General features: G+C 35.6%; 1 protein-coding gene across 5 annotated transcripts in view; it reads left to right on the top strand.

The window, feature by feature from the left end:
- The window catches only part of PHIP (pleckstrin homology domain interacting protein), a 115597-nt gene that overhangs the window by 75135 nt on the left and 12598 nt on the right, over positions 1–27864 (top strand). For all 5 annotated transcript variants that reach the window (XM_066994625.1, XM_048065349.2, XM_048065350.2 and 2 more), the window contains 15 exons: positions 5128–5268; positions 6089–6165; positions 6873–7104; positions 9132–9251; positions 12877–12984; positions 13435–13559; positions 13732–13814; positions 18280–18391; positions 18600–18661; positions 20193–20348; positions 21873–21993; positions 23853–23978; positions 25925–25997; positions 26385–26435; positions 26745–26894. In XM_066994625.1, the coding sequence (XP_066850726.1) occupies positions 5128–5268; positions 6089–6165; positions 6873–7104; positions 9132–9251; positions 12877–12984; positions 13435–13559; positions 13732–13814; positions 18280–18391; positions 18600–18661; positions 20193–20348; positions 21873–21993; positions 23853–23978; positions 25925–25997; positions 26385–26435; positions 26745–26894 (1737 nt within the window). The remainder of the gene's footprint in view (positions 1–5127; positions 5269–6088; positions 6166–6872; positions 7105–9131; positions 9252–12876; positions 12985–13434; positions 13560–13731; positions 13815–18279; positions 18392–18599; positions 18662–20192; positions 20349–21872; positions 21994–23852; positions 23979–25924; positions 25998–26384; positions 26436–26744; positions 26895–27864) is intronic.

Below are 27864 nucleotides of genomic sequence, written 5' to 3' on the forward strand. Positions count from 1 at the left end.
TCCTGCTCTGTGAATTCCTACCAGCTTACCCTTAAATTTCTCATTGGGTTATAGTTCTCCTAAAATATCACTGGGACATAAAAAATAGCAGAGTAGACTAGCTGGTCCAGCATTTCAGTTTCAGCAATTGCTTTTATTACATCTTTGAAACAAAGAAACTTAATGTGGATGTTCTTTTAAAGAACTTTCCTCAGATAATTTTTTTTTTAGTCTCCTAAATTTAAAGGCAGCACTGAACTCTTTGGATTCCCATATTTTCTTTGTGGATCTTTGTACCCTTAAAATCCTAAAGAGTGGAAGCTAGCATAGGAAAACCTTTCTTCATTTTCTTATGTTGACCCAGAGAAGAGTGTGCCCTTCGTTTATCTCTGATCTGAAAGATCTCTGATCTGGATTCTATGCCCTGAACATAAGGTTAAGATAACTTGGTAACAAATCCTTCAGTGGCTTCCCACCTTTGTTCTGAGGAAATAGAAAACAGTCAAGGTCTCTGCACTCGAGTGTGTGAATACGTTTTCCATACAGTAAGTGTTGGTGAATTCAGTAACTAAAGATGTTTAAATAAATCCTACTTAAACCATAAGGATACGTGATAGCATCGTCGAAGAGAAAACTCATACTCTTAATTCGTTTATTCTTTCTTAAAGCTCTCTTTTTGGAGGAGTTGGGTTGGTGAGAAGCTTACTAATAATTAAAATTCCTTGAGATAAGTCCTAGAGGGATTTGGAAATGAGTACGTATCAAATGATATCATAGAAACATAGAATGGTTTGGGTTGGAAGGGACCTTAAAGACCATCCAGTTCCAACTCCCCTGCCATGGGCAGGGACACCTCCCACCAGACCAGGTTGCCCAAAGCCCCATCCAGCCTGGCCTTGAACACCTCCAGGGATGGGGCATCCACAGCTTCTCTGGGCATCCTGCTCCAGTGCATCACCACCCTCAAAGTGAAGAATTTATTCTGAATATCTAATCTAAACCTACCCTCTTTTATTGTAAATCCATTCCCATTTCTCCTATCCCTACACTCCCTGACAAAGAGTCCCTCCCCAGCCTTTCTGTAGGCCCCCTTTAGGTACTGGAAGGCCGCTCTAAGGTCTCTCCGGAGCCTTCTCTTCTCCAGGCTGAACAACTCCAGGTCTTTCAGTCTGTCTTCATAGGAGAGGTGCTCCAGCCGCACGATCATCCTTATGGCCCTCCTCTGGACTCATTCTAATTCTTTGATGTCCTTCTTGTGCTGGGGGCCCTAGAGCTGAACGCAGCACTCCACGTGGGGTCTCACGAGAGCAGAGTAGAGGGGGAGAATCACCTCCCTCACCCTGCTGGCCACGCTACCTTTGATGCAGCCCAGGATACGGTTGGCTTTCTGGGCTGCAAGCGTACATTGTCAGCTCATGTTGAGCTTCTTGTGAACCAGCACCCCCAGGTCCTTCTCCTCAGGACAGCTCTCAATCCGTTCTCCACCCAGCCTGTATTTGAGCTTGGATTGCCCCAGCTCAGTTGCCGATGGCCTCCAGAGGGCCCTGCCAACCTCACTCGTTCTGGGATTCTGTGAAATAGAAACTGCTTTATGTACTAACAGCTTGGGGGTATTTTATTTGTCATCCAGGGGAGAACTCAGTCAGTGAAGAATGTTAAGATTGAGTAAAGTTTTATACTGACAACTTCAGTAATGAAAACATATCTCTCCAGAAAAATAAGAATGGACATTCATTACAGACAAATTTAAGTTCCAGAGAACTGGTTCTGGTTGGGTAGAAGCATTTAAATAGCCTATCTAGTCAGTAATTAAAACAATTACATAGACTATTTGGCAAACTGATGTTTCTCATCATAATGTTTCAATCACAATGTTGGGAAAATCATATACAGACCCCCAAAAACACCAGAATTTCCTTTCTTTGTCTCAAAGAGGCTGTGAGCATCTGTTGATGTTGAGGTTCTGTTACTGGACACGTTTGTGACTGTTGCCATTTGACTTGTTAGTAAAGGCTAATTCCTGTTGTCTTGAGGAAAGAGGAACAACTCTCAGAGAGTAGATCCTGCTGGTGAAGAAATGCTATGAAATTTTTCTAGCTTTAGCTTCTCAAAATCACTGTAACCCTGTATAAAATCACAGCAAATCTGTGCTTCATGGTAGACTCGAGGGTCTTAAGGACAGTAGAATTCAGTTCTCTAATGTGGAAGTTGTTCAGACACCAGTGAGTTTCCAGGGTATCAACTGATCCTTCATAAATGGTGTTAACAAGTCCCTCAGCTCCGTCCAGATGACACATTTGTCCCTTTCAAATACAGGGAATACCATTACTTGTATTCCACAGAAAAACTGTTCTGACAGGAGCTGTAATTTCTAATGTACCTATAGATGTGCTCTAATATTGAATGGAAGCCTTGGATATGGTACAAGGTACTTGTCAGCATGTATGACTTCATCAAAGTATACAGAGAGAGAGAAAGTGATGATTGAGCCTCAAATCATAGGTAATCTTGGCTTTATTTTCAAACTTCCCATTAGAGTTAAGAGTGCAATTTCAAGATCTTTCTTCAGGGTATATACTGAAAAAAGAAACGTATCAGTTGTGTTTCCTCAGTCATTGTTGCAGAGTTTGGTGATGAATTCCATTTTGCCAGAAAAGCTTATAATACCTCCTCTTTCCAGTCAAACCTTCATACTCTACCCTACTGCCACTCAACTACCACCGAATAAATGAGAATCTGCCTGACCTACAGCTTCTAATCATGTTTTGATAAAGCTGCGTTGAGTAGGAGTGATGTTAAGTTACATTTTTTGGCAAGATGCGAAAGATATATCCCTTTTGGTCCCTTTCCTGGTCCCTGCTTGAGCAGGGCAGCTGCACAAGATCAGCTCCAGAGGTGCCTTCCAACCTCAACCTTTCAGTGATTGTGTCATGGATAACATTTTTTTAAAAAAAATCTTGTTTTGATACTGTATCTTTCCAAAATCAGTCTGTTAGGCTTTGGCATCACCACAGTGCAATATGTATACAGTGATGTTACTTGCTTTGATGGGCACTTCCCTGTGTGGGAGTGATTTACTTATTTTTTGTGAACCTCTGAACTGCCAAAAGAGAAGAACTCTTTCCAAAACCAAACAGCAGTGCAAAGCACCTCAGTTTTTCGGGGAATCCATAGTTCCAGTGTAAGTAGTGTAAAGCTATATTTATAATAACCATTTGAGAAATCTTACTTCTGAATAGAAGTGTGGGTGTACAACTTTAGAGGCTTTATTTCTAGAAAGAAGACAAAAATAGTGTAGTTGTACAATGCATCCTTGCTATTATAAACAGTACTGGACTGGTTGGTTTCACTGGGTTTATGTGATCCCATTTGTGTTGTCTGTGCTTCCTCACGCAGCGTTTCATGATGCTAGAAGCTGGATGGGCTTTACAAAAAAGCAGTGATTCCCAGCGAGTGTTCTATGAAAGTAGCAGAAGCAAGTTGTTGTAATGTTGGCTTTTGTGTCCTGTCTGCTTCAGCAATCAATCTTGAGAGCTTGACAAGAAGTGAGCAGCCCCAGAAGGCTGGGGTGCAGAACATACTGTGTGGTGGGCTCAGCAGCTAGTCTTAGGGCTGCCTTAAAGCTGTTCTGAGTAAGGTCAAAGCAGCTTGAGGAGATCTGCAATGTGCTGCCAGTTTGAATCCAGAAGAAGGAATGCCCCAGGTTTCAAAAGTGTGGGCAATCTTGAAATGCTGATTACTTGAGCAATCCTGATAGAAGTGTCTTCCTGTAGCTGTGCTGTCAGCTTTTCAGGAAGAGGACACTGGTGACTTCCCCAGTTTTCACTGGACAGAACAAAAGAAATAGAGATCTCACTTTTGAGAGCATACAGCAGTGTGTGTTGGTCCTATGCGCTTCGGTGAAAACTGTAGTGTAATTGCACAGATCTATCCAGGTGAAGAGGCGCAGTCATTCCTGAAAAAGGCATGCATCTTTCAACGTGGAGAGTGGGAGAAGAGCTGTAACCGTCAGTCTTCTGCATTCAGCTTAGGAAAACCAAGTCTTAGACACAGCTGCTTAGCCAAGCTTTACTACAGTTTTCAACAGAAAGTAGTTTTTGGTTTTGGTGAGAAAATTTAACATTATGAAGCAACTTCCATCATTTGGGACAGGAAAGATCTCACTGCTCCAGAAGAAAAAATGTAAGAGGAGTAGGTACAAGCAACTTATCCTACTAGAATGCTCAGATAATATCAGCACCTTTCTGTGGTCTGTTCCAGATCTTTTTGCTTCATCTCTGGTGTTGTTTATTCAAACATATCAGCACTTAATAGATATCTGAGATTTCCCTTCCGGAAGAATTAGAGCACTGGGGAAGGATACCACGTTGTGTGGCATCTAGGAAAGTATACAGAAGCTATTTCAGTGGGACTGACCAAGTCCAAAATTCAAGTACGCATGCCAAAAAAAATTAAACAGAACTATTGAAATTGAGATCATAGTGCTTAGATTTTTGTAGGGGTGGGGGACTAATGCAGGATTACATTCAAGTATTAAGAGCAAGTGTTTGCGTTACATATTCTAAGCTTTGTAAGAATTTAGATTCTTTACAACTGACTTGCATTCAATTGAACTCTTCTGTGCATCATCTTACCATTTAAAGGCCATTTCTTGTCATACAGGGATGACTAAAGGATGCATTACTGTATGGTCTCTCTCTTCTAACAGATATGACCCTTCAGGTGCAATATAACACATGCTAGAGCTCTCTGTAGGAGCTCCCTTTCTGCTGGGCATTTTCATTAGTGTAATTTTGAGCTGTTATAAACCCTTAGCAGCCTATTGGTTAACTCTCTATGTACTTTGTTGAGAATGATGAGTATTAATGATTAAGATACAAATTTATTATTAATATTTGGGAATAAATTTTAATTTGCCCAGAATATACTGAACTACTTGGTGCTTATATTCAGATATTCATGCATGTGTTTTATTCATCAGCTTTAGTTGTGGACTTGTGACTTGTTTTGATTTTTCTAATGTTGAAACTTGCATCCTTTTGCTACTGCAAAAGTTGCTTCCTCCAGTACTACTGCTAAATAAAATTCTATGTATTAGTGAAAAAGTATACTCAAAAATGATCTGTATTGATTTTCATGTCTTCACAGAACCATTCTCATGATCATTTACTAGACACTAGTGACTCAAGAAAACAGCAAGCTAACCAGCACAACTACCGTACAAGATACGCATTAGAAGAAACTGCACGACCTCCTGAAGAGTTAGAAAATGGACACAGTTCCTCAGATGTAAGATCCTTAGTCATAAGGCAGTCTTATAAATTCCATTTCTATTTGTTAAGCTTCTGCTTCAGCTAATTAAACTTAGTTCTTAGTTGAAACTCAGGTTACATTTTCATTGTGGGCTTTCTTTCATCTCTTTAAAAGTAGATGTTGGGTCATGTTTCAAAAGCTGTTGCATGTGTTTAGTTTTGCCTAAAAAAAAAAAAAAATCAACAAATGGGATTTTGCAAAAGCATTTTGCAAAGTCAATGTGTGTGGTGTTAAATCTTTCCTAGATATGTGAGCCTAATCAGTATGGCCTGTATAGTTTGTCAGCATGGTCACCTGCTCTAGGTGGCCCTGCATGAGCAGGGTGGTTGAACAAGATGACCTCCAGAGGTCCCTTGCAGCCTGTGCTTCTGTGAGATAGCTACAGTGGAGAAATGAGTATTTAAGGTTTGTCCTAATTTTCATTTGATAGTAATTGAAAAGATGGAGAAATGCCACATTTAAAAAGTTTGGAAATCATTTTTCAAAAGGTAAGCCAGCCTTTTTAAATGGAGATTGAGAAGCACTTATGGTTCCATTGCCTATATCTTCAAAAATGTTGCTCTCCATTGTGCATCTCTCCAGGCATAGATACTTCATTTCTTTTCATTTAGTCTGTTAAAGTAAATTGAATATCTGCAAATTAAAATGTCTTTTAACAATGTAAAACTTTTCTAATGCTCTGTGTTTATAAGATATGTAAAGCCTAGAAGAGTCTTAATCATTTCTGAATTCTGAAGAAAACGCATTGTCTTTCCCTCTCCCTACCCTTTCCCTCTCCTCCCCACTCCTTTTTTAGGAAGGTGAAGTAGTTGTTGCCAGTGGTGGAACATCAGAAGATGATGAAAGAGCATGGCACAGCGATGGCAGTTCTAGGTAAGTGACAATATGCCTTACAAAGTCCTGCTTATAAATTTTAAATATTCTTGTAATCTTCTCTGTAAACAATTAAGTAATAACTAAAACATGTACATTTAGAAGATGTCAAAGAACTTAAAACTTTCAGGATTTCGTTTTCATCTGTATTATTGATTAACTAAAATTCAGGAAATGCTTCATCCTTGTTTGCCAGCCGCAGAAGTACTTCCCATTGGTTTTGCAGGAAGGTTGTACTTTGCAGGCATGTTTCAGGCCTGTAATAGTAGATTCCTGTGACTTCCTCTACTGGCCCTTGGTTTGAAATTAAAGCAAAGATTGAAGTAGTTTCAACCCATTCTTTGTTTCTTCCTGAGCAGATATTTTTTGTTAATATTTGTTCAAAGTTCTTCAAAGACAGGAGTCATGAGAACAATATCCAGGCTTTAAAATGTGTCATCTTGAACTGACCAAGTAAATTTAAGATTTATTAGTTATACTAAAAGATGCTTCTTACAAGATTGAATGATTTCAAGTCTTTTGTTTTACTACCATTTAACTTGTAGTTAGAATATAGGTTTTTAGGAAGCGTTTTTAAACAAATTATAGTTATCTAGACTGTTAACTCTAATCTTGGATTGGATCATATTATATAAACTTATGTACTCTGAATAGCTTTTTAACTTCTGCTTTTTAATATCTTTTTATCTTTTGCATGTCATACATAGTGACTACTCTAGTGATTATTCTGACTGGACAGCAGATGCAGGAATCAATCTGCAACCACCAAAGAAAATTCCTAAACTTAAAACAAAGAAAGCAGAAAGTAGTTCAGAAGATGAGGAAGGACCTGAAAAACAAAAGAAGCAAATTAAAAAGGAAAGGAAGAAAGGCAGTGAGGAGAAAGATGGACCATCAACATCACCAAAGAAGAGGAAACCCAAAGAGAGAAAACAAAAGGTTAGATGCACTTTGTATATTAAAGGATGTTCACTCTTACTGTCTTAGACAAAGTTAGATGACTGATTCGGTTATGTATGCAACTTAATATTGCGTAATTTGAAAACATGTCTTTTACTAGTCTTTAGTGACTCTTGTAAGTGATGATAGATTCTTGTACTTATATGCTTTCTAAATATAAGACATTTCACCTACGGGACATTTTTGATGTCCTTAATGCCATGTTATCTCAGACCAGATATTCCTTTTATAGGGATATACTGAGTATTGGTGTAACATGTGCCTATTTTTTTCAGCTGTAGTTGACAGTCTCCTCAGTTTATTACTTCTTTTTAAGACTGAGCAATCATGTCTCTTTTTTTTTTTTTTGTCAATTCAATCGTGTGATATTTGCACAAGAGTACAGGGTTTTTTTTCTTTGGTAGGGCAGACTCAAACATGCTTACTCTGACAGGGAGAGAGTTTGGAGAGAGATGATATAAAAAGCTTTTATAAGCCTGTGAATGGTTTAGAAACAAATATATATGGAATGATTTCCTTCCTTATTTTGTTGCAGTGAAACCTCCAACAACAGGCATGAAACTCAAAAAAGATCCTTTCCCTATTCTACTCCTACCCCCCAAAACCAAACCTGAAACCAAACTTGAGTATAGAATCTGGTTATGGAGCTGATTAGTAAGGGATTTAGTAGAGTTTCAGAAATTACTAGACAAATTCATGGGGATTAGTCTCTTCCTTATTGAGTATGATTATTAACTGTGGTGGCCCGAGTTCAGGCTCGGCTTTGAGAAGGTTGTAAACTGCTGATTAATGTGTGAAATTGTAACAAGGGAGGAATTTGTTTAAAGATTGTTTCTTATTTCCTTCCCATAATTCACCAATGAGCTAGACAGAATTAGCTCTGACATTACATCATTTTTTCACAAGACAGACCTGTTTGAACCTGAGAATCCATAACGCCTTTCTTTATTAGTGATTTATTACACTGGAAAGGTTCTGTTTTGATTTTTTGTTGTTGTTTTTAATTGTGTGTATGCTTTTTCCTGCGATAAATTCCAGTGGTGTGCTCAAAGCAGGTCCCATCCTGGTGAAACCATGTTTGAATTTGTGCCCTGGAATGACATCTGGAGTATTATATTTGCAGTCTGGTGGTGCAGGGTCTTCTGTCAGTGGCCATGTAGCTTTCTGTACACGTACAAGGTTCTGTTAAGAATTCTAAAGCAACCTTGCTTGGATGGTTGTGCTGAAACCTTTATTTACCTAATCCAGGTCATTTCCACATGCTTTACCTCTGTGTACACTCATTAATCTATTTCTCCCCATTTTACAGAGTTCCTTAATGGGAGGAAACTGTATAGTTGTAGTGTCTTGTGGGCCAAGGCAACCATGTGATTATCTCACTAGTTAGACTCTTTTTCAGCCTAAGACACGTTATCTCACTAGTTAGATCAAGCTTGATCAAAAATAGTTTTCAGTACTCCTGAGATGCCTGATTGTTTGTTGCCTGTTATATTTGAGGGATGGAGGTTTGAAACATACCTTTAATAAGGAGAAGGAATGGGAAAGGTAACTGTAGAACCTGTTCTCTGCTTACTGAATCTTGTTGCTAAATACACATTTGTGATTATGGCTTCTGAATACAAAAAGGTAAAAAACGAAGATATGCATGCAATTTTTAGATCATATTTAACAATTTTTGTTGTAGTCTTTCAATATTTTGTCTAATTGGTTAAAAATAATGATGTATTTCAGTTTTATTTTTCTGGGCATGAGTTGTAATTCTTAAATTCAATCTTGAATGCAAAAGATTGATATTTAAAAACAACTTAGTTCTTTAGATTATTTTTTTTTTGGTCTTGTTGTTTTTACTGTAAGCTGTACTTAAGATTTATTTTCACACTTTCCTTTTTACTTTAAATATATTAAAGGAATGGCAGTCAATTTTTTAAAAAGCACTTCCCAAAACATAGGAATTCCCCAAATGTTATTTTTTTCTCATATTAATCTTCTGTGTGCATTTTCTTTAGAGGCTGGCCGTAGGAGTTCTGGCAGAAAATGGTTTGACACTGGAAGAATGGCTGCCTTCAGCATGGATTACAGACACTGTTCCTCGTCGATGTCCATTTGTACCGCAGATGGGGGATGAGGTATTGTAGTTTTTCCTCTGTGTTCTTCCTTCCTTCAGCTTGTTTTTGTCTTTTTTTTGTCTTTGTCTTTGCATTTTTTTCCAGAAATTTAGTACCACTTATTATTGGAATATTTTGGATTTTCTTCAAAACATTCTTTGATCAGGATGAAGTCTGCATTTGCTTCAAATAGTCTTTCCCATACTTAAAAAATGTTCTGCACACAATGGTGCTTTGACCTTTGTCTTCCTTGCTGTTACAGTAACATTCCTTCTTGTACTATATTCAGTGTGTGACTTAGGGCACACTTATACAAGCTGAGATGCTTTAGTACAACTAGGCCTTTGTGGTAGAGCATCTTGTACCTTGAAGAATACGTATGAAATTAAATACAAATTTAAGTATTGTTTGGAAAACTTCTGTTTGGGACTTGAAGTAAAAACTGGGAATGAAACCTTTTTAAAGAAGAGAGAAAGAAAAAAGTGATGGTGGTGTTTTTTTAAAAACTTCGTTTAATCTGAAAACAAGCTGTGATGCTATTCTTTTTCACATACATGGCTGATGCCAGAAAACTTCTGCTAGTCTCTTAAGTCAGAAAACCACAAGAATAATTTTGTATATATACATTTTACTTGAACTAAACTGAAAACGTTTTGTAAACATGGCTCAGATGTCTCAGAATACAATATCAAAAGGACACTCACCAATTTCTATTTTGGAATATATGAAATGTGAGCAGTATGGTGAATTTCATGAATAAGTATTATCAAATAGAAAGTAATATTGAACACCAGAGCCTGTGCATGTTTCCTAAATTCCCGCAGGTTAAAGTAAGAGGAAATAGCTGGCTTATTCTGTAATGTGTAGTCTGTTGGCTCTTCGGGGAGCAGTGTGTTTCTGAGGTACTAAACAGAGTTCTTGTGTAGGTCAGATCTTTAGAACATAGTTGGAGAAATACTTGACTTGGTGGCAAAGTTGGTTAATTTTGCTCCTGAGCTGCAGCCATTTGTTGGTATCACCTTAGAAACTGAATGGAGAGCAGTGGTTGCATGTACAATAAGTTTTGCATTTGCTTTTACTGGACAACCTCACTGATGCAGTTTGCAGCATAACTAAGCAAGAATTATGTTCGCATCATTAGTGAGCAAGGGAAATACGAACTCAAGTTAGAGTTGCAATGGAGAACATGCTTACGTACTTATACCCTCCAGCAAACATGTTTTGGAGACTGTGCTGTTCAAAAGATCAAATCCAAACAAATACATTTGGTGCCTGATAGCATCTGGATACAGTGAAGCAGCCAGGGATTTATCTGTACCACATTACCCAGGAGACTTCGGCATCATACCCCAGTTTAGTAAGATAAACTCTGGTGTTTGGTTTGGCACCTGCTGAATAGCTTATGCACTGCGTACCAGGAATATTTAAGTAGGCTACATTCTTTTGCTGAAAAATTCTTTATATTGGTGAACAGGAAATTTCCTATGCTGCATCTAGAAAGTAGGACTAGTTGCATCAATACAGAATACATTAGTAATCAAGCTGCTTAGTCTAAAATTCTCTGTGTTGTTTGCTTTTCACAGATTTGCTTTATGATGATGAATAGCTTCTTTTCACTAGAAAGTTACTTTTGAGATCCACAGAAATAAAAGAGAGGTTTAATTAGAGAAATATGATGAGAGAAGAAGTCTCCTGTGGGCTTGGAACATTTTGGTGGGATGGTTGATACATTTCGTAAGATTTGGAAGGAGAGAGTTTTCAAATTTGTTCTCTTACAGCTGTGCAAACAAGTAAGAAACAACAGTAGTGCTATATTTAGGTATGCCAAGTATATAAGAATAGCACATACCATCCTTTTTCCCTTTTTGAATACTGCCATTTAAAGACCTTTGTCATGTGTCTTGAGGAATAGGGGACAGATACAAAAGACACGGGACTCTAGTTTGCCTGGCTGATTACCCAAGTACAATACATAGTCTTTGTAATATTCTGTTTTTAACGCGATAAAGAATATTTGTGTCTGGGTACTGCCACAAACATCCAGAAGCAAAATCTTGATCAAGATTAAAAATACAATTTCCTGGAAAAGAGCACAAATTATTTTTTCCACAGATGTCTTTCAGAATTGTTATTTTGATGGAAGGCACAGTGCATGGAGCAGTTTTCAAAGGAAAAATATTCTGCTTTTGTAAACAATGTATTTTTGAAGGTTTAGCAGAAACAGTAAACGTAGGAGGAACTATTTGTAGGCTGAGCCACTCAGCTGAATTTGTTGTTGTTGTTAAATAACAAACAAAAACCATTAAGGTGTAGGAAACAATTATCACAATGTTGAAAGTGTAATTTAAGTTGCTATTATTTTAGAGGGGTCTCCTAGAAGCCTCTGTTCCTCTTCCTGCCAGTTGGGATCTGACAGTGCATTGACTTCCATGCTTTCTGTAACTGCTGTGCCCTTTTTTTGCTTTTCATTGTGCCTGTCAAATACCCCAAAAAGCAAGTTTATAAGAAGTTTATGGTGTGAAGTAAAGCTTAAGAGTCCTCTATTTAAAAGAAAAAAAATGCCGTATGACAGTAAGAAAATTCAGTAACAGTTAATGTAGAAACTTGGCAGATACTTTTTATGGTATTTTATGATACAATAGTTTTGTGAAGCATGTGGAAATACAGATATTAGTGTTTGTCTTTATAAATGTATTTTAAAACTTATTCATGGCTCTTTACTCTTTTTTGTTGTTGTTTTACGCCTTTGCACTTAAGCTATTCTTCTTTTATCCTACTTGATAGAAATCTCATGTTTATGGTTTGGGACCTTTTTAGGGGATTTGTTTTTGGTGTGCATTATATTTAGAATATACTTCTTTATAAGATCTTTGTTCTAATTAGTTTCAAAAAGCTCAGTTTTGCATTTCACAAACATTCCTTGAATGTAAGTGTAAGATTTTTGGCTTCTTTATTGCAATAGTGGTTTATAACAAAAGCCCTCATCCAAGTGGTATCAGGATCAGGTAAAACAAACAAGAGTCTAGTCTGTGGAAATTTGTAATGGGTGGGTTTGAAAGGATTTGTCATAAGCACTTGAAACATCTATTTTTAGTTTGTTCTTGTCTTTGTTAGGCTGTTTGGTGGTATGGAAACGAACACCAAGATCTTACCAGTAGAATAGCCAGTAGCTGAATTTTCCTTCTAGAATATGTATCTTCTTCAAAAAAGATGCAATTAACTCAATTTAGTGATGGCTGATTGTTATCTTAGGGTTGTCTTACAGTGGTGAAGGAGCAGGTGTATTAGTGGGATTTATGTTACTGTCACTGAATTGTGCTGTAGTGCAATGATTAATAGATGGTTTTGGTTTTGCTATTGATGTTGTTCTGATTTCACATGTGCAGTCTAGGATATTGTGTTCATATTGAAAATGGTGTTGTAAATCCTTTCCCACTTTTTCTGTAAATGAGGAAAAGTTTCTGTGATGCCTGCTCTGACTGTCCACTTAATTTTATTTGAGAATCTGTGACTTATGCAGGAAAAACAGACAGCAAAGAATTGGTGATAAAAGAGAATACATGCATTACATGACAGCAATACACTAGCATTTTGACTTCTAAAAGTCTTCATAACTTCTAAGATAACTGTCCCATTTCACTCTTAGGTCTACTATTTCCGACAAGGTCATGAAGCATATGTTGTAATGGCTAAGAAGAACAAAATATATAGCATTAATCCCAAAAAACAGCCATGGCATAAAATGGAATTACGGGTATGATTTCTTTTTCATTTTTGTTTGGCATCTGAATATAAAAATAAGTTTGGAAACTAACTGTAGAAAGATTCTTGATACATATTTCTAATAGTGTGCTCTTAATATTTTAGATAGATAGATATAAGGGGAAAAAGTTAACCTAATAGTCAAATGAAATCAAATCTTAATCTGTACTTTTTCTTTGAACCATTTTAGCAAGTTATGCTAAAATCATACTTTATCAGTTTATGCTGATTTTATGTGTACTTTGGTTACATCTCATAACATTTTTCAAACAAGTTACGATACAAAATAATAATTTGGTTTGAAAGACTAAATTTCTAATATTTGATTTTGACATGTTTTGGCAGAAATCTGGTATTTTCAGTATACCTATATTTTCACGTTTCAGAAAGTTGCTAGTCATCGTAACTTCCGTGATGGTATGTAATATTTTGTTGATTCCAGGAGCAAGAGTTGATGAAGATAGTTGGGATTAAGTATGAAGTGGGATTGCCTACACTATGCTGTCTTAAACTAGCTTTTCTTGACCCAGATACGGGTAAACTAACTGGAGGATCATTCACCATGAAGTAAGCACTAGTATATTCAAATTACTTTTTTGTAATTTGGGGTTGTTGTGAAAGTCAATGTCATGACTGGAACTCTTGCTTTTGAAGTTTTGAATTCAAAATGTTAAATTATGCTTTACTTCCTGCTCTTGCTATTGTATTGCTTATTAGTTTTGTGTTCTGTTGTGATTAGGTACCATGACATGCCAGATGTCATAGATTTCCTAGTTTTGAGGCAGCAGTTTGATGATGCAAAACATAGACGATGGAATATAGGTGAGTTGTGTGGGTTTGTTTGGGCTTTTTAAGGGTTTGTTTGTTTTTACGTCTCCCTGGTTTCATGATAAGTTATTACAAAGTAGGTTGTGGTAAATAAATCCTTAATACTATGCTGGAAATGGAGGAAAAGCTTTGGCCATATTTGGATATGGAGTTCCACTTAGTCCTTGACTGAAGCTACAGGAAAGCAAACAAAATATTAAAGGTGTTTTGTAAAAGAAAGTACAAAAACAAATCTCAGTTGTGTGTTTGCAGGGAGGAATGAAGAATAATTTTTTAGAAATCTGGTGTTTATTATGATGTTCAGGTGTTTATTGGTAACTGATAACTTACTTTATCCTATATATGATTGAAGGCCCTCTTAAAACTGCATTGTTATTAGAGGTTTTTTCCCCAGATTTTCAGGCCTGCTTATTTCTGAAAATACAGAAGCACTTTCTCAACCATTTGGTATTTATATTCTCTAGACTGCACAAAGACAATGCCTTTCCCATCTATTTTTGACTTGTTTGAGTAAAGCATTGTATACTGGAGAATGTTAATGACAGGCAAGTCCTCCAGTCAGATCAGCTTCCTAGTCATCTTTTCTGTGCAGTAGAAAAGATCACCTTTTAACAATGAAATCTAACTAGGGGGAGAAAAAGGTACTGTACAGCAAAATGATTCTCTAAAGTTTTTTTTTGTTTGTTTGTTTCTGGAGGTCATGAAATACATGTTCTTATTCCTACGAACATCCTTAGATTGTCCCTGAAACTTAAAAGATTGAGCAAGTATTACTGATTCTTCAGAGTTCAACACGAGTTCTGTTCCCCTAAGAGAGAAAGTTGGTTTTGATACTATGTTTGTAGATTTCCAGACACCTTTTAAGTCCTCTCTAGTATCTCAGTATATTTTGTAGTGACAAGCTCCTGAAAGTGAAATATCGATAGCCTAGCTTTTTTTTTTTTTTTTTTTAAACCAATTCTCAGTGTTAAACACATCTTCTGTAAACTAGCAATGATTGATGTACACATTCAATTCCTTTGGCTCTCCTATTCAGGAGCTGTGACTAGCATATACACAGCTGACTTGGTGGCACTTTTTACTGCTTCAGGCAAAGCATCATATAAAAGAGTGGAGGATTTTATTGTAACAACCTGATGGTACATCTGATAGCCTGTTCAGAAGGAACTGGTATAATACATGTTTCTGCAAATACACTGCGTCCCTTCATCTATACGCATTATTTCATTTTTTATGTCCTCTCCTAAGTTCATTGTGACTTAAGTAGCCTGACGAAGTGGCACAGATGGATGTTAGATGCTCTTTCTTACTGATTTTTACCTGATTTTTCTGCCAGAAAAGATGAATTGATATCCTGTCCTTTGCACATCATGACATCCTTGCTTAGTGTGTGTATGCGTTCACAGTATATAAATTACATAATGCCCTATTAATACTTTACATGAATTTGTCAAAAAGAACAGCTAGCCTTCAGATCTATAGGGAATATGGATAAAGACTCTTGGCTTCTGAATCAGTAGGAAAAAGTCCCTCAATTTCCTCTTTAAAGATCATTACAGCTGAAAGATCCCTTAAGTGTCAAGCTTGGTTAACACCTACTAAGATGCTTTGCTGTTTCTTGATAGGTATGGATCTGTGGTCTCCTCTGCCACAATGTAAATGTTTTCCCACAAGTTTATGGCAGCAGTAAAAGAATGAGTGCCATACCTCATATACGAACAGCCTAGCCAGAAGTCAATTGTCATGACAGAAATTCAGGAGTAGTGGAGGAAATTTAAATTGTTAGCCCTTCTAACAAGGGCTCAAGGTTCTGAGCACAGATAGCATCTCCTTCCTAGGCTGGCAAGTATATTTCCAGAAACTTGAAGTGTGGAAAGTGTTTTTGTAAGCACCAGGAGCATTTATCAAGCCTTCAGTGCAAATAACTTGAGTTTCAGGTCAACACTAATACGGAGTTTGTAACTCTGACAACTGTGTTTTAGAGTTCATTGTTCAGTTCCTCTTCTGGGTGGTAAGAGTAGCGGTAAAATAGTCTCCTTTTGTGAGACCATACAAAATGGTAAAGCAGAGATAGCAAAAGCACTGATAAAATTGTTACAGCTCTTCCAGAAATCTTCTGAAACACTACCCTGGTCTCTACTTGACACTATAGATACTTTACTAGTGTATGCTTCTTTACTTGGAACAAACCCTGCCCTGTTTTGTTGCAGTGTATATCAGAATATATAAATGTTCCATGCAGTTCTGGTTTGTTTTCTCAGGACTACCGTCATTATCATTTCTTATTCCTTTATGATTTCTGCCACTTAGCCTGCAAATCAATGTTTTTAGAGCTACTCTTTAGAGAGTCACTGAATATTAAATTTTCTGGCTCCACTTTAAGTCATTAAAATATTGATCTCTTAACGATCGTTGTTGGTGGTGGGCTTTTTATGTGTTTTTTGTTTTGTTTTTGTGGTAGGCTTTTGGTGGTGGTGATGAGAGGAAGAATATTTACTTATCTGCAGCATTTATATTTTCTAATACTAAGGGATCCTGTGATTTAAATGTATGAATCCTTTTAAAAAGAGCACATTTCTAAAGGTTGAGAAGTGTTGGGTTCTTATTTCTACTCAGATTCTATTTATTGCATATCATTGTCTTATAGTTCAACTAGAATACAAATATCTGGGCTAAAACCTATTCTGATAGGATTCCTTGAGCTTTTGCTATACATATAAGATGGGTGTACATAGAAGATAGGTGTACATGTCTCTTATGTGTCAGCTACTTTAAGTTCAACATATATTTTAAACATCCACCAAGCTAACATCATCTGGTGATACTCGGTTTTGGAAAATTATGCTAAATCCCTCCATTAGTTAGAAGTTTCCATCTAATGTCCACATAGATGGCTTTCTTGTATCCCACCGATAAAATGACACAGAGGTCATTGGAGAGAGATGGTGATTGAAGAAACTGTTCTGTGAGCATTTTCATTCACATGCACTTATTTTAGCATTCTTATTTAGCACTGGAATGCTCTGGCTTTTGAGAAATCCAAAGTGACTGCCCGTGTATACAGTCCTTCAAGTGCTTAGCACTGGAAAGGCACTCACAATTGTTATCTACTCACATTTCTTTGTAAAACTGGTTGGGAGGCTGATCTTTAAGAGCTCTGCTGACTAATTTATTCCTTTAAAATAGATCATCAGCCCTTGTTTACATTTCTGATCTTGCTTTTAAGATATTTGTGGTATGAATGACTTGGTTCTTTTACATTCAGCACAACTAGGGCATAGTGGGAGTTTTGTGTTTGTCCTAGAATTACATAAATGGAACTAATCCATTAAATTAAAATAAATTAAAATTAAAATTAAAATTAAAAAATTAAATTAAAATTTTTAAATTAATTTAATTATTTACATTAAAAAAAAAAAATAAATCCGTGAACATTTTGAGAATATACGTAGTTGCTAATAATTCAGACAACTGCAGCAAGAATTTGAGCAGAATGTTGTGGTTTTTTCCCCCCTTTTGTGGACATGCCGGGGAAAAAAAGCCCTACAGAGGGTGAGAAAGTATCTATAGACTTCAAATCCCATGAAAACAAAAAAATGCTGGTCTAGGAATCTCAGATTTAAATTCCATTTGTTCTTGGATTGAATTGAATGTTCCCTAAAAAAATGTTGTTTCTAAATTTTGTAGCCTGTTTTACAGAAAAAAGTTAGAAATTATGATGTGTGTAATGTATTCTGATGTCTAATTTTTTTAATAACACTTCTGACCTTTTTGCTCAGCAATATGAATACTTTGCAGTAGTGAAACCTTTTCAAATCATCCTAAGTGACTTTGCTAACCTTTTGAAGAAGCATTAATAAATTTGATTCTTCTATCAGTCACATTGCCTACATTAGTAAAGGGAATAATTGTCTAAGTTGTGTTTAGAAGTTGTTTATACACACAGCTGAAGAACACCAGGAACCAAGGAGGATGAGCTCAGCAGCATGTAAAAGTATTCCCTGTACAGGGGTGTCAGTGTGCAGTTATTTTAAGATAGTGTGTAGTATTTAATAGAAGTAGATAGTGGTTTTAAAGATATAACATTTATATCTTTATATAACATTTACATGAAATATAACATTTATATGAAATATAAATATATATTTATATAACATTTATATGAAATTAAGAAATAAATTCATATATAAAAGTTATGTGGATATATTTGCAAATCATCAATTGCTTCTATTTATGCTGATTATTAACTGTTTCATTTAGGTTTAAAGGCAGCATTCAGAAATAATTTAATAGTTTTTTTTTTTTTAAGAATATGATTCATAGTTGCCTGTCAATGCTGCAGATGTTTAAAAGGGTTTCTGTACTCAAGATCTAGCTGAAAGTATCTGAAAACTGCTTTTCAGAGGAGGAGGAAGGAAGGAGCCTTGTACTGATGTAATTATTTTGTGTTCTTACCTAGGTGATCGTTTCAGATCAGTAATAGATGATGCTTGGTGGTTTGGAACAATTGAAAGCCAGGAACCTCTTCAGCCCGATTATCCTGACAGCTTGTTTCAGTGCTACAATGTCTGGTTAGCAAACTTATCTAAAATCTTTTATTTTAATTAGATATTTCATTTGAAGTACTGACTGAGCAACTTCCTTTTATTAAATTCAATCATGCATCTCACTGTACCAGTTTATTTTAATATCTCTAATAAATAAGTTATGTTACAGACATTAAATAATTACTTTGTTTAAGCCATATTAGTAGATAATTTAAATGTGGTTATTTTTAAGCTGGGACAATGGGGATACCGAGAAGATGAGTCCTTGGGACATGGAGCTGATACCAAGTAATGGTATGGTACATTCATAATTTAATTTGCTTTAAGAGTTTATATGAAGAAGTAAAAAAATGTTGTGTGATTTCACCTGTTAAGGAGTGAAGTACCACAAACCAGTTGCATCTAAATAACGTTGTGAATTATTAAAATAAATACGGATCAGCATAAACAAACTGTGATCTTTCCCTTAGGAAAGACATACAACCATACTTAGGCAAACAAAACGGATGTTAGATTTAACCACTAGATTTAACCATCTATTTTGAGGTACAAAACCTCAAAATAGATGACATAGAGCTGCAATTAACTTCTCGTACAGTTAGCTTTGAAGATAGACCTGTGCCCATGTCAGCTGTAAGGAAGCTGACTGTTCTGCAAGCTGTTAGCCTGCCAGCAGGTAATCAATGCATGGAAGACTCAAGATGCACCAGTGAGAGAGTTTGATAATAGTAGGATTTGCTGCCTGTCTGGTTCAGAAGTTGTTGCAGTTAGGCATTGTACAGAGTGGGCAGTATAACATGGGCACTGTTTACAGATCATGATGAGAATATTATATTTCTTATTTACTCAGATTTTTTGAAGATTTTATTAAAGTCTGGTTAAAAAACACACACACAAAATCAGCCTCTTTTTCCTTGTGTTTTCCCGGAAGGTTTTGACAATTTTGTCACCCACAAGTAACCATAAATATTTTTTATTCTTTTAAGTTATGCACGTTTGAACTTTTTGTTGAACCCTTCTTCTAATTTCTAATTCTAATTTCAACCCTTCTTCTAATGAGTACCTCTTACAAGTCAAATACAGAAGCTAGTGTGATAACATGACTAAAGTAAGTAACTAAAACGGGCAGACAACAGAACCTGAATTTGTTGCTGTGTCCATAAATACTGATTTTTGTTACACCTCCTTTCAAAAAAACAAAAACAAAAAGCTGTTAAAGAGGAACACTGTGCATCATTCACTGAAAATCTAGCTGTTACATTATGAATTAGTCGAAGTCAGCAGGCCCTTAAGAATGCCAGGGTGATGGCGTTTCAGTTTGCTTGCTCAGTAGCTCTGCTTTTAGCATTTGACCTTACAAAACTGGCAGGGTAGAACCACTAAATGGAGACTGTTTTGTTGTCTAATATCAAAGCCATTATCTTAAATTCCATCTGAAAATCATCAACTGCAAATCCTAGTTACATTACCAAGAATTTAGGGCTTTAAGAAAAACAAGCAACATGAACTTCAGTTATGATAAAGGATTACCTTAGTTGGTTCTAAAATAAATTCTACGGTTAGCTATTTTGAAGAAAGTAAATCTTGTTTAATGGAGGACTTGCACACCAAATTGCATCATAAAGATTTAAATTTTACATACAACAATAGAAGGGATACTGAATGCGTCAAAAATGTTTTTGAGCAAATCAAGAACTATGCGTTTGTCTTGGTTAGTCGAAAGATGTTATGTATATTTGAATTATTTTTTCTTAGTTATGTGGGTCTATGTATTTCACAAGATAGAAAGATTCGTATTTTATTTAGTTTTTGTGTTACATTCTAGCTGTATTTCCAGAAGAACTAGGAACTAGTGTTCCTTTAACAGATGATGAGCGTAGAACACTGCTCTACAAACCTCTGGATGGAGAATGGGGTTCCAGGACACGAGATGAGGAGTGTGACAGAATTATTGCAGGGATAAACCAACTCATGACTCTAGGTAAATCCTGGATATTATGAGAAACATTTTTGTATTACATTTTACTGACTATGCTCATGTATACTTCTGAAATTACCAGTATCAGTAACTGTTATGTTGTGAAAAATTACACCTTTTATTTCCTGATTAACTGGAACAGAACTTTCTCATAGCACATTTTAAATGTTTTGTATAGTAAGTACACATAAAAGCCTACGCTTTCTCTTAATTTCAAAGGTAACTATAGTTTTTTGGTAGATAATATGACATGTACTAGGGGTTTGGATCTTGGTAAAAACAACTACTTGATTTTTGACATTGTGAAGTACAGGCTGAATCACAAATCTCTTGTATGTTCTGTGATAAGTCGGCAGTCTTGGCTCTTTGGGTAACAGTGGTCATAAATTACATATATATAGGTTGTCACAGGTGATTACTTTTATGATTTTGAATTACTCAAAGTGACAAGTTTCACAAATCCCAGAAAACTATTGAAATACTTCTAATACCTAAATATCCCACATTATGACTTCTTTGGTGACACACTTAGTAAGAAGCTTCCTTGTGCTTCCAAAAGAAACAAAATACCTACATAGTGAAGTAATCTAAATTTACAGAATGACATTAAAAAAATGAGAAAATGAAGATTTGGTTGTTTTCACTGTCTCATCTAAGAGTAACAGTTTTACATTTTGTGTTACATTGTATGGCATACTGCTTAGTTTAGGATTTGACTATAGCATATGTGGTACATACTGGTCCAAAGCAGCAGTTGCTAGAACATTCATAAGAGTAAGTAAACAGCTTTTAGAAGAAGAGCAGTCTGTTTAGCAACAACAATTTTTCTGTTTTTAAAGACATTCAAGGAAGACTTTTAAAGGCTTTTGATGCTTTTCTTTTACCACGTTTTCCCTTGAGGTATAAAATGTTCAAATGACATGTTTAAGCATGCGTGATGCTTCTAAGCACAGGAGGAAAAAAAGGTGTAGGTGTATAGACTTAGCTTTCTCAGCAGTCTTCTGGCATTATGGTGGATTGGTATGAGATGGCTTCTTTGCTCTTGGAGGGGACAGGAGATTGTATTTTGAGAGTGATTTTTCCTCATATCTTAATGAGATCGAAATACTACGATGACATTTATGGTGAGAATTTAATGAATTGCCTTGTTTGAAATTGGAAGAGTGGCAATATAAAACCAAATGAAATGAGCCTGTCTTGTAAATAATAATGCTGAATTGCATATCTTCGTAATGTATAATTTATACATTTAATTTTACTTTTCAAATGTATATTTTGCGTGGCACTTCATGCACAACAGAATGGGTACTCAGTACAGCGATTGTACTTGCAGCATACCTGTCAGCAAGCACTTTAATATTACAAAATGTTCAGAATATCTAGAGTGGTTATTGTTGTTGGTTTTGGGAAAGTGCCCTGCATTTCAAGCATGAAGAAAAATCATGTACTGCTCAGGGGGGAATTCTTGAGACTCCAAAAGGACTGTTCTGTGGTATATAACTTTGATTCCTTTTAAATTCTGTGTAGATATTGCATCTGCGTTTGTGGCACCTGTGGATCTTCAAGCTTACCCAATGTATTGCACTGTTGTGGCATATCCCACGGACCTCAGTACCATTAAACAAAGACTGGAAAGCAGATTTTACAGGTTAGATTCAAGTCTCAGGTACTGCTGTGAAATACTGCCAACTGTGGTTTTGGTAGCTGTTCGTCTCATAATACCTGACTTGGAAATGGGTACAGGTGTGCTCTTTCTGTTTGTCTAATCCTTGACCTAGGTTTCTATCTTATAAGGTGTGTTAAAAAGGATTGAATATCTCTTCTCCTAAATGCATTTTAGAATTATGTGGTGTAAATTCCTGATTATGCAAATTGCTCCATGACAGATTCAAACTGCAAAACAGTGAGTGCACTTTATCACTTTTTAAGGCTTTTTTTAGTAAGAGAAACCATAGGCACATGTAATATGCATTTGTCCTAATAGACTTTTTTTTGTTTGTTTTTAAATTTGCATAAGACATTAGATGAAAAATAGCTGTTTAAATAATTGGCCTTGAAATTTTAAATGGCTGGATAGCAACAAAAATAAGTTTTAACTTTTTGATACAGTTTTGATCTTTTCCTAAAATATGATTGCAATTGCTGTATTTTATTTGCAATAAATGTTATCTGTGTAGGAGCATGTTCCTTTAATATACTTCTGTTTCCTTTGGATCTTGGAAACTTTCTGGTTTGGAAATTAGTTTCCCTCTAATACTTCATTTGCAGGATACAAGTGGATAATGTTTTCAGCCAAATTTCAATGTTAATTTGTAGCACTTCAAGTGTACTAACTGGAAATAGCATTCTAAATTAAAATCACTTTTCATTTTCAAAAGTACCCCTGGATATTATGTTATGATGCCGTAATGCACATACATTTTGTTCCGTGTTAATTGTGTGATAAGATATAATTCATCTATGACTTCTCTAATGTTTTGCAGTCAGAGGTGGCAAGGAATTTTCAGTCGCTTGTGGGTTTTTGTGTTGTTTTTTTTTTTCCTCTCGTCAAAAACATTAGCAATTATTTTTGGTCACTATCATACCTTCTTCACTAAATCACTTTTTACTAGTTTGTAGGATTGCCAAGGCATGGTTAGATGCTATTTGCCTTGTATTGTGCTTTCTAGTGATTTTTTTTCTTTAATTTGTGTAGGAGGGACTGTTCAGATTGCTTGAGTTGTCTTAAGTAGCTTTTCATGCGGCTTACCTTAGAACATTTTTCCTCTTCTGAAACAGGAGTGTTAGGCTGCCTGAATGTTTTTGTTTTTTTTTAACAAAAACAACACACACCAGGAGAAAAAAAAAAAAAGAAAAAAAGATTCCCTGTCATTTCTGGCATCATGTAGAACTAAACATTGGGCTCATAAAAATGATAAAATGGTATCTAAATGCTTGTGCTACTTTAAATATGTTAAATGATCCCCCACTTCAGTCTCTAAAGCCCTTGTACAGCATTTCTTTCATTATATTTTCCAGTATGAACATAGAAGGTGGTCTGTATTTCTGATTTCTGTGCTGTCAGAGCTTTTATTTGAAATAACGTATTTTCGTTTTTGTTGTATCTTTTTTAGATTGATTTTTTTCACTTTTTCTTTGATTGTGCATTGTTTCTCACAGTGTTGTGGCAATTCTGTAGTTAGGTCATTAAATCAGAGTTATGTGAGAAATGCTGGTCTTGTCTACCTATCAGAAAAAAATATGTACTTTTAATTTTTTTTTTAATTTAATAAATTTAATATATTTTTTAATAAAAAGAGCCTGAGGAAGCTGCCTTCTGCTGGTCATATAGGGCAATATGTTTGTGCCTGTATGTTTTCTGTTTTAATGTCAAAACGTGGTGAATGGGATAATAAGATTTAAAGAAGAACTATTTAATACTTCTCCTGTTTTGTAATACATTTTCAGAAATGTAATCTTTTTGATACTTTTTTTTCCTCATCCCTTCTCCACTTCTTTCATACACAGGCGACTTTCTTCATTAATGTGGGAAGTCCGATACATAGAACATAACACTCGCACGTTTAACGAGCCTGGAAGTCCTATTGTAAAGTCTGCCAAATTTGTCACAGATCTTCTGCTGCACTTCATAAAGTGAGTTGCTTAGTAGGTCTACTATTTTTCTGCCCCTGATCAAGGTACTTGGCTTTTTGAAATACTAATTTTAAAGTGAGGTAGTTCTGCAGCTTGAATAAACCAGTTGTCTGCTGTTGGGATAGAAAAGAAGCAAGTTTGTGTTTACAAAACAAGAGTACATAAGGTTGCAAAACAAGATGAAGTTTTATAATACATTGATCGGTATAGATTGGCATTTTATTTCAACAGTGTATTTTATAGACTTTTTGCTAAATAATAAAAATGGGTCTTAGTATCTTCATGGAACAATAGATATATTTACAGGTAAGTTAAGAGCTCTAGTACCAAGTTTTAATGCTGCCTGTGTTAATATAACTGGGAATTTAATTCTAAAATCTTTACAACTGGATGAGTCTGAAAATGATGGTTGATAAAATTAAAATTGGAAGCTTTGTAGTCAAAAGAAATAGTCGTCTCAAACTTTCTTTTTCATTACTGCCTGTAGAAAAATTGAGTCAGTGAACAACATTTCAGAATTCTCACTCAGATCTGCAGACATCTGCAGACCTAAAGTCTGTAAGAGCCTACTATGTCTACTGTCTTGATTTGCTTGTATGTAGTGAATGCTGCTGTTCCTACTTTGTAAAAATGGCAAGATACATTACTAGTTTAGAAAAATATTAAATGTGTTCATTAAAAACATTAGAATTATGTTTTTGGAAATCTAAGACTTCGACTTCTGTAACTGTACATAAATGTTTGAGATCTTTGTTGTCATTGATTTCTGATACTGGCTGAACAGTGAAAAATATTTAACTGTTTCAGATGTTAAAATTTTATTGAAACACACTTTTAGGGACAGATATGCATCTGAAAGGTTTCACTGTTAATAATTCTGTTCTTTAATATCTTTGTCCGACATGGCTTCTTTTTTTTGATTAATTAAGCAGTTTGGGGATTTTAAGTGTGTAGTATTAATTGACTTATCAAAATTAATGCACCATGTAGTTATTCTTATTTAATAGCAGCCTATAGCTTGTGCCTATTACTGTACTAACTTCAGTGAACTAGTGATGCATACAAAGCCCAGGCTTTCAAAGATTTTGTTAGGCTTCTGACTCTACCTAGACCACCAAAGGTCAACCCCATGGTTCTAATGAGTGAAATATCTAGATATCTCTGACAATCGAGGGGTTAGTATCTAAAATTAACTATATATCTTAAAAGCAAAATTTGTTTTTCGTTTTGTTGTTGTGGTGGTGTTTTTTTTTTTTCAGCCTGATAAGTTTTTTAATCATCCACTCCACACCCAGTCCCACTGATAATCGTAGTAGCCAATATTATGGATTAGAGTTCCAGTGTAGAGTTGCTGGGCGTTTATTCTTCCTGTTTCTAGTGGCTTGCAATTCTGAATAGTAGAACACCTTTGGACTTTCCTTTCTGTGTAGGAGTTTGCCATGTTATACAAGAAACAAAATTCTGTTTTTGTTTTGTGAAGTTAATTATGTAGGTTTGTACAATAACAGTGTTAGTCCTCAGACAAATAAATATTACTTTTCAGATTTCTTACATTGCAAATATCTTATACACCTATACACACTAAATCCAGTGTAATGTTTCTTATAAAGCTGAATAGGCCCCCAAACCTTTTATGTAGATGGTATAATAGTAGATTTTTCTAATGTTCATAAATTCATGGCAAGGGATTATGGTTTTTTATTTTGATATGTCACTGTTAAATGTTCTATATTTTATGGAATACAAAAAAATATTTTACAGCTTTTTGAACAGTAGATTTGGTTTTCCTACTACTGTGGACCTCTTAGTATTCTTTTGGCAGCAAACAATTTATCATCTTGGGGAGGAATGAATTCATAAATATTTTCCTTACTCTATGCAAAATACAGTTGATTCCATAGGTTAAGACAGAAAATAAATGTTAGTGTGTATTTCTTCTTGCACAGAGACCAGACTTGCTATGACATCATTCCATTATACAATTCAATGAAGAAGAAAGTGTTGTCTGACTCTGATGAGGTAAGTGGTTGTGTCTTAGACAAAGGCATTGCTAGACTGGAGAAGTGGGACTGATGCCTCTTTCCCACTTGATGTAAAAGTACGGTATTCAGTCACTGTAACAAAGTACAGTGTACTGACAACTGGATGTTTCTTCTTGTTAGCTTGGAAACTGGTAAAAATCCAGCCTCCTCTCCTCCTGTACTGCAGAGAGCGTTAACTGTTTATTGGAGGTTCTTTAGACTTCTGAGAGGTTCTCAAACTGACAGTTGCATTAAATGCTTTCCAGAGAGATAGGGATAGGATTGTAAAGACTCAAATTATAAAGTGAAGTATAAAAGAACTCACCTACTCATATATGCTTATATTTTTTTAACCTTTTTATGCGACTCATTATCTTGCTCAAAGGAAGAAGAGAAAGATACAAATGTGCCAGGAACTTCCACTAGAAAAAGAAAGGTAAATCATACTCCATTTTTTTTTTTAATGATTTATAGTGCTGTAAATAATTCACAGTGCGTTTGTAAACAAATGAATATAAATCTGAAAATGTTTTATTATTGTGTAATCACCTTTTGGAAAGTTTCGAACTTACAGTGACTGAAGTGTTACTCTTCTGAGCTGTGCAGTGTAAAAGCATTTCTGTATGTGCTGTTGCACATTACTAATTAATGAATTAGAATTTATATCCTGCAGGGTACCTTTTCATTTGATTTTGTAAAAACAGCTAGTTTATTTAATAAATAACAGACCATACTGTCATTTCAGGATCATCAGCCGAAGCGGAGGCTACGTAATAGAGCCCAGTCGTATGACATTCAGTCATGGAAGAAGCAGTGTCAGGAGCTGTTGAATCTCATTTTTCAGTGCGAAGACTCTGAACCATTTCGACAACCAGTGGATCTCCTTGAATATCCAGTGAGTGTTCTCAAACAGGAAGGCTGGTTGTAATACAGTTAGTTAGCTTCTTTCATTGTGACTATTTCTTCAACTCATTTAATTGAAACTTCAGGCAGTGTTATTCACAGAACTTTTCTGTCATTGCTTGGTTGTCACCTGATGGTCATATTCATTGTCTCTTTAAAGTAGTTTCAAAATAAATCGTACTTCTCTACTCTCTTAAATACTGTAGTAGCAAAATGTTTTATGTTAAGGGATGACTATGTTGTTGAGTAAACAGCATTTGCAATTAAGACACTTGTTTCCCTTTCTGAGTGAAAAAATAGCCATATATGAATGGAATATGTTTGATTTCTTGTTGTGACAATTGTTGTCATGGCACATTTTTGGGTTTTCATTTTGGACGTGTAGAAAATATGAGTAATTTTCATATCACAATCATCGGGGCTGTTGGGGAAGAAGTACCGACTGAAGCACTGTAGTGATATTTTATTATTATATTAACTGTAGTAACAATTGAGTTTCTCCAATTTCACTTTCTGCCTGGGTGATTTCACTGGAGTTCAGATGTAACTACAGAATATTTTAACAAAAAGTCTTATTGCCTTGGATCTCTTTTCTAGACTAGTTTTACCTTAAATAACAAAGCAAAGGTTTTTGTAATTTTTTCTTTAAAATACCACTCCGAGGTGATTAGCTTGGGGGAAACTATTTGTCTGAGTTAGAAAAAAGAAAAGCTCATCTTTTGGAAGTTGATGGTAGGTCTGTGTTGATGCTCTGGCAAACCATTGGGCACCAAAATTTTCGAAGTAAGCTAAACTTCATGGTGTGGCTAGCTACAAGGAGCCACCTTTTGCAATTCAGATCCTCAGATGATCTGATAGAGAACACCTTACTAGGCTTGGGCATGAAACGCTCTGCTCCCTAGTGTCACAGACCTCTTTAACATTCAGAGGTACTTGCACAGGTTCCATGTGTTCTAGTGGAT

This window comes from Anser cygnoides, chromosome 3, assembly GCF_040182565.1.
Source record: "Anser cygnoides isolate HZ-2024a breed goose chromosome 3, Taihu_goose_T2T_genome, whole genome shotgun sequence".
Taxonomy (NCBI): Eukaryota; Metazoa; Chordata; class Aves; order Anseriformes; family Anatidae; genus Anser; species Anser cygnoides.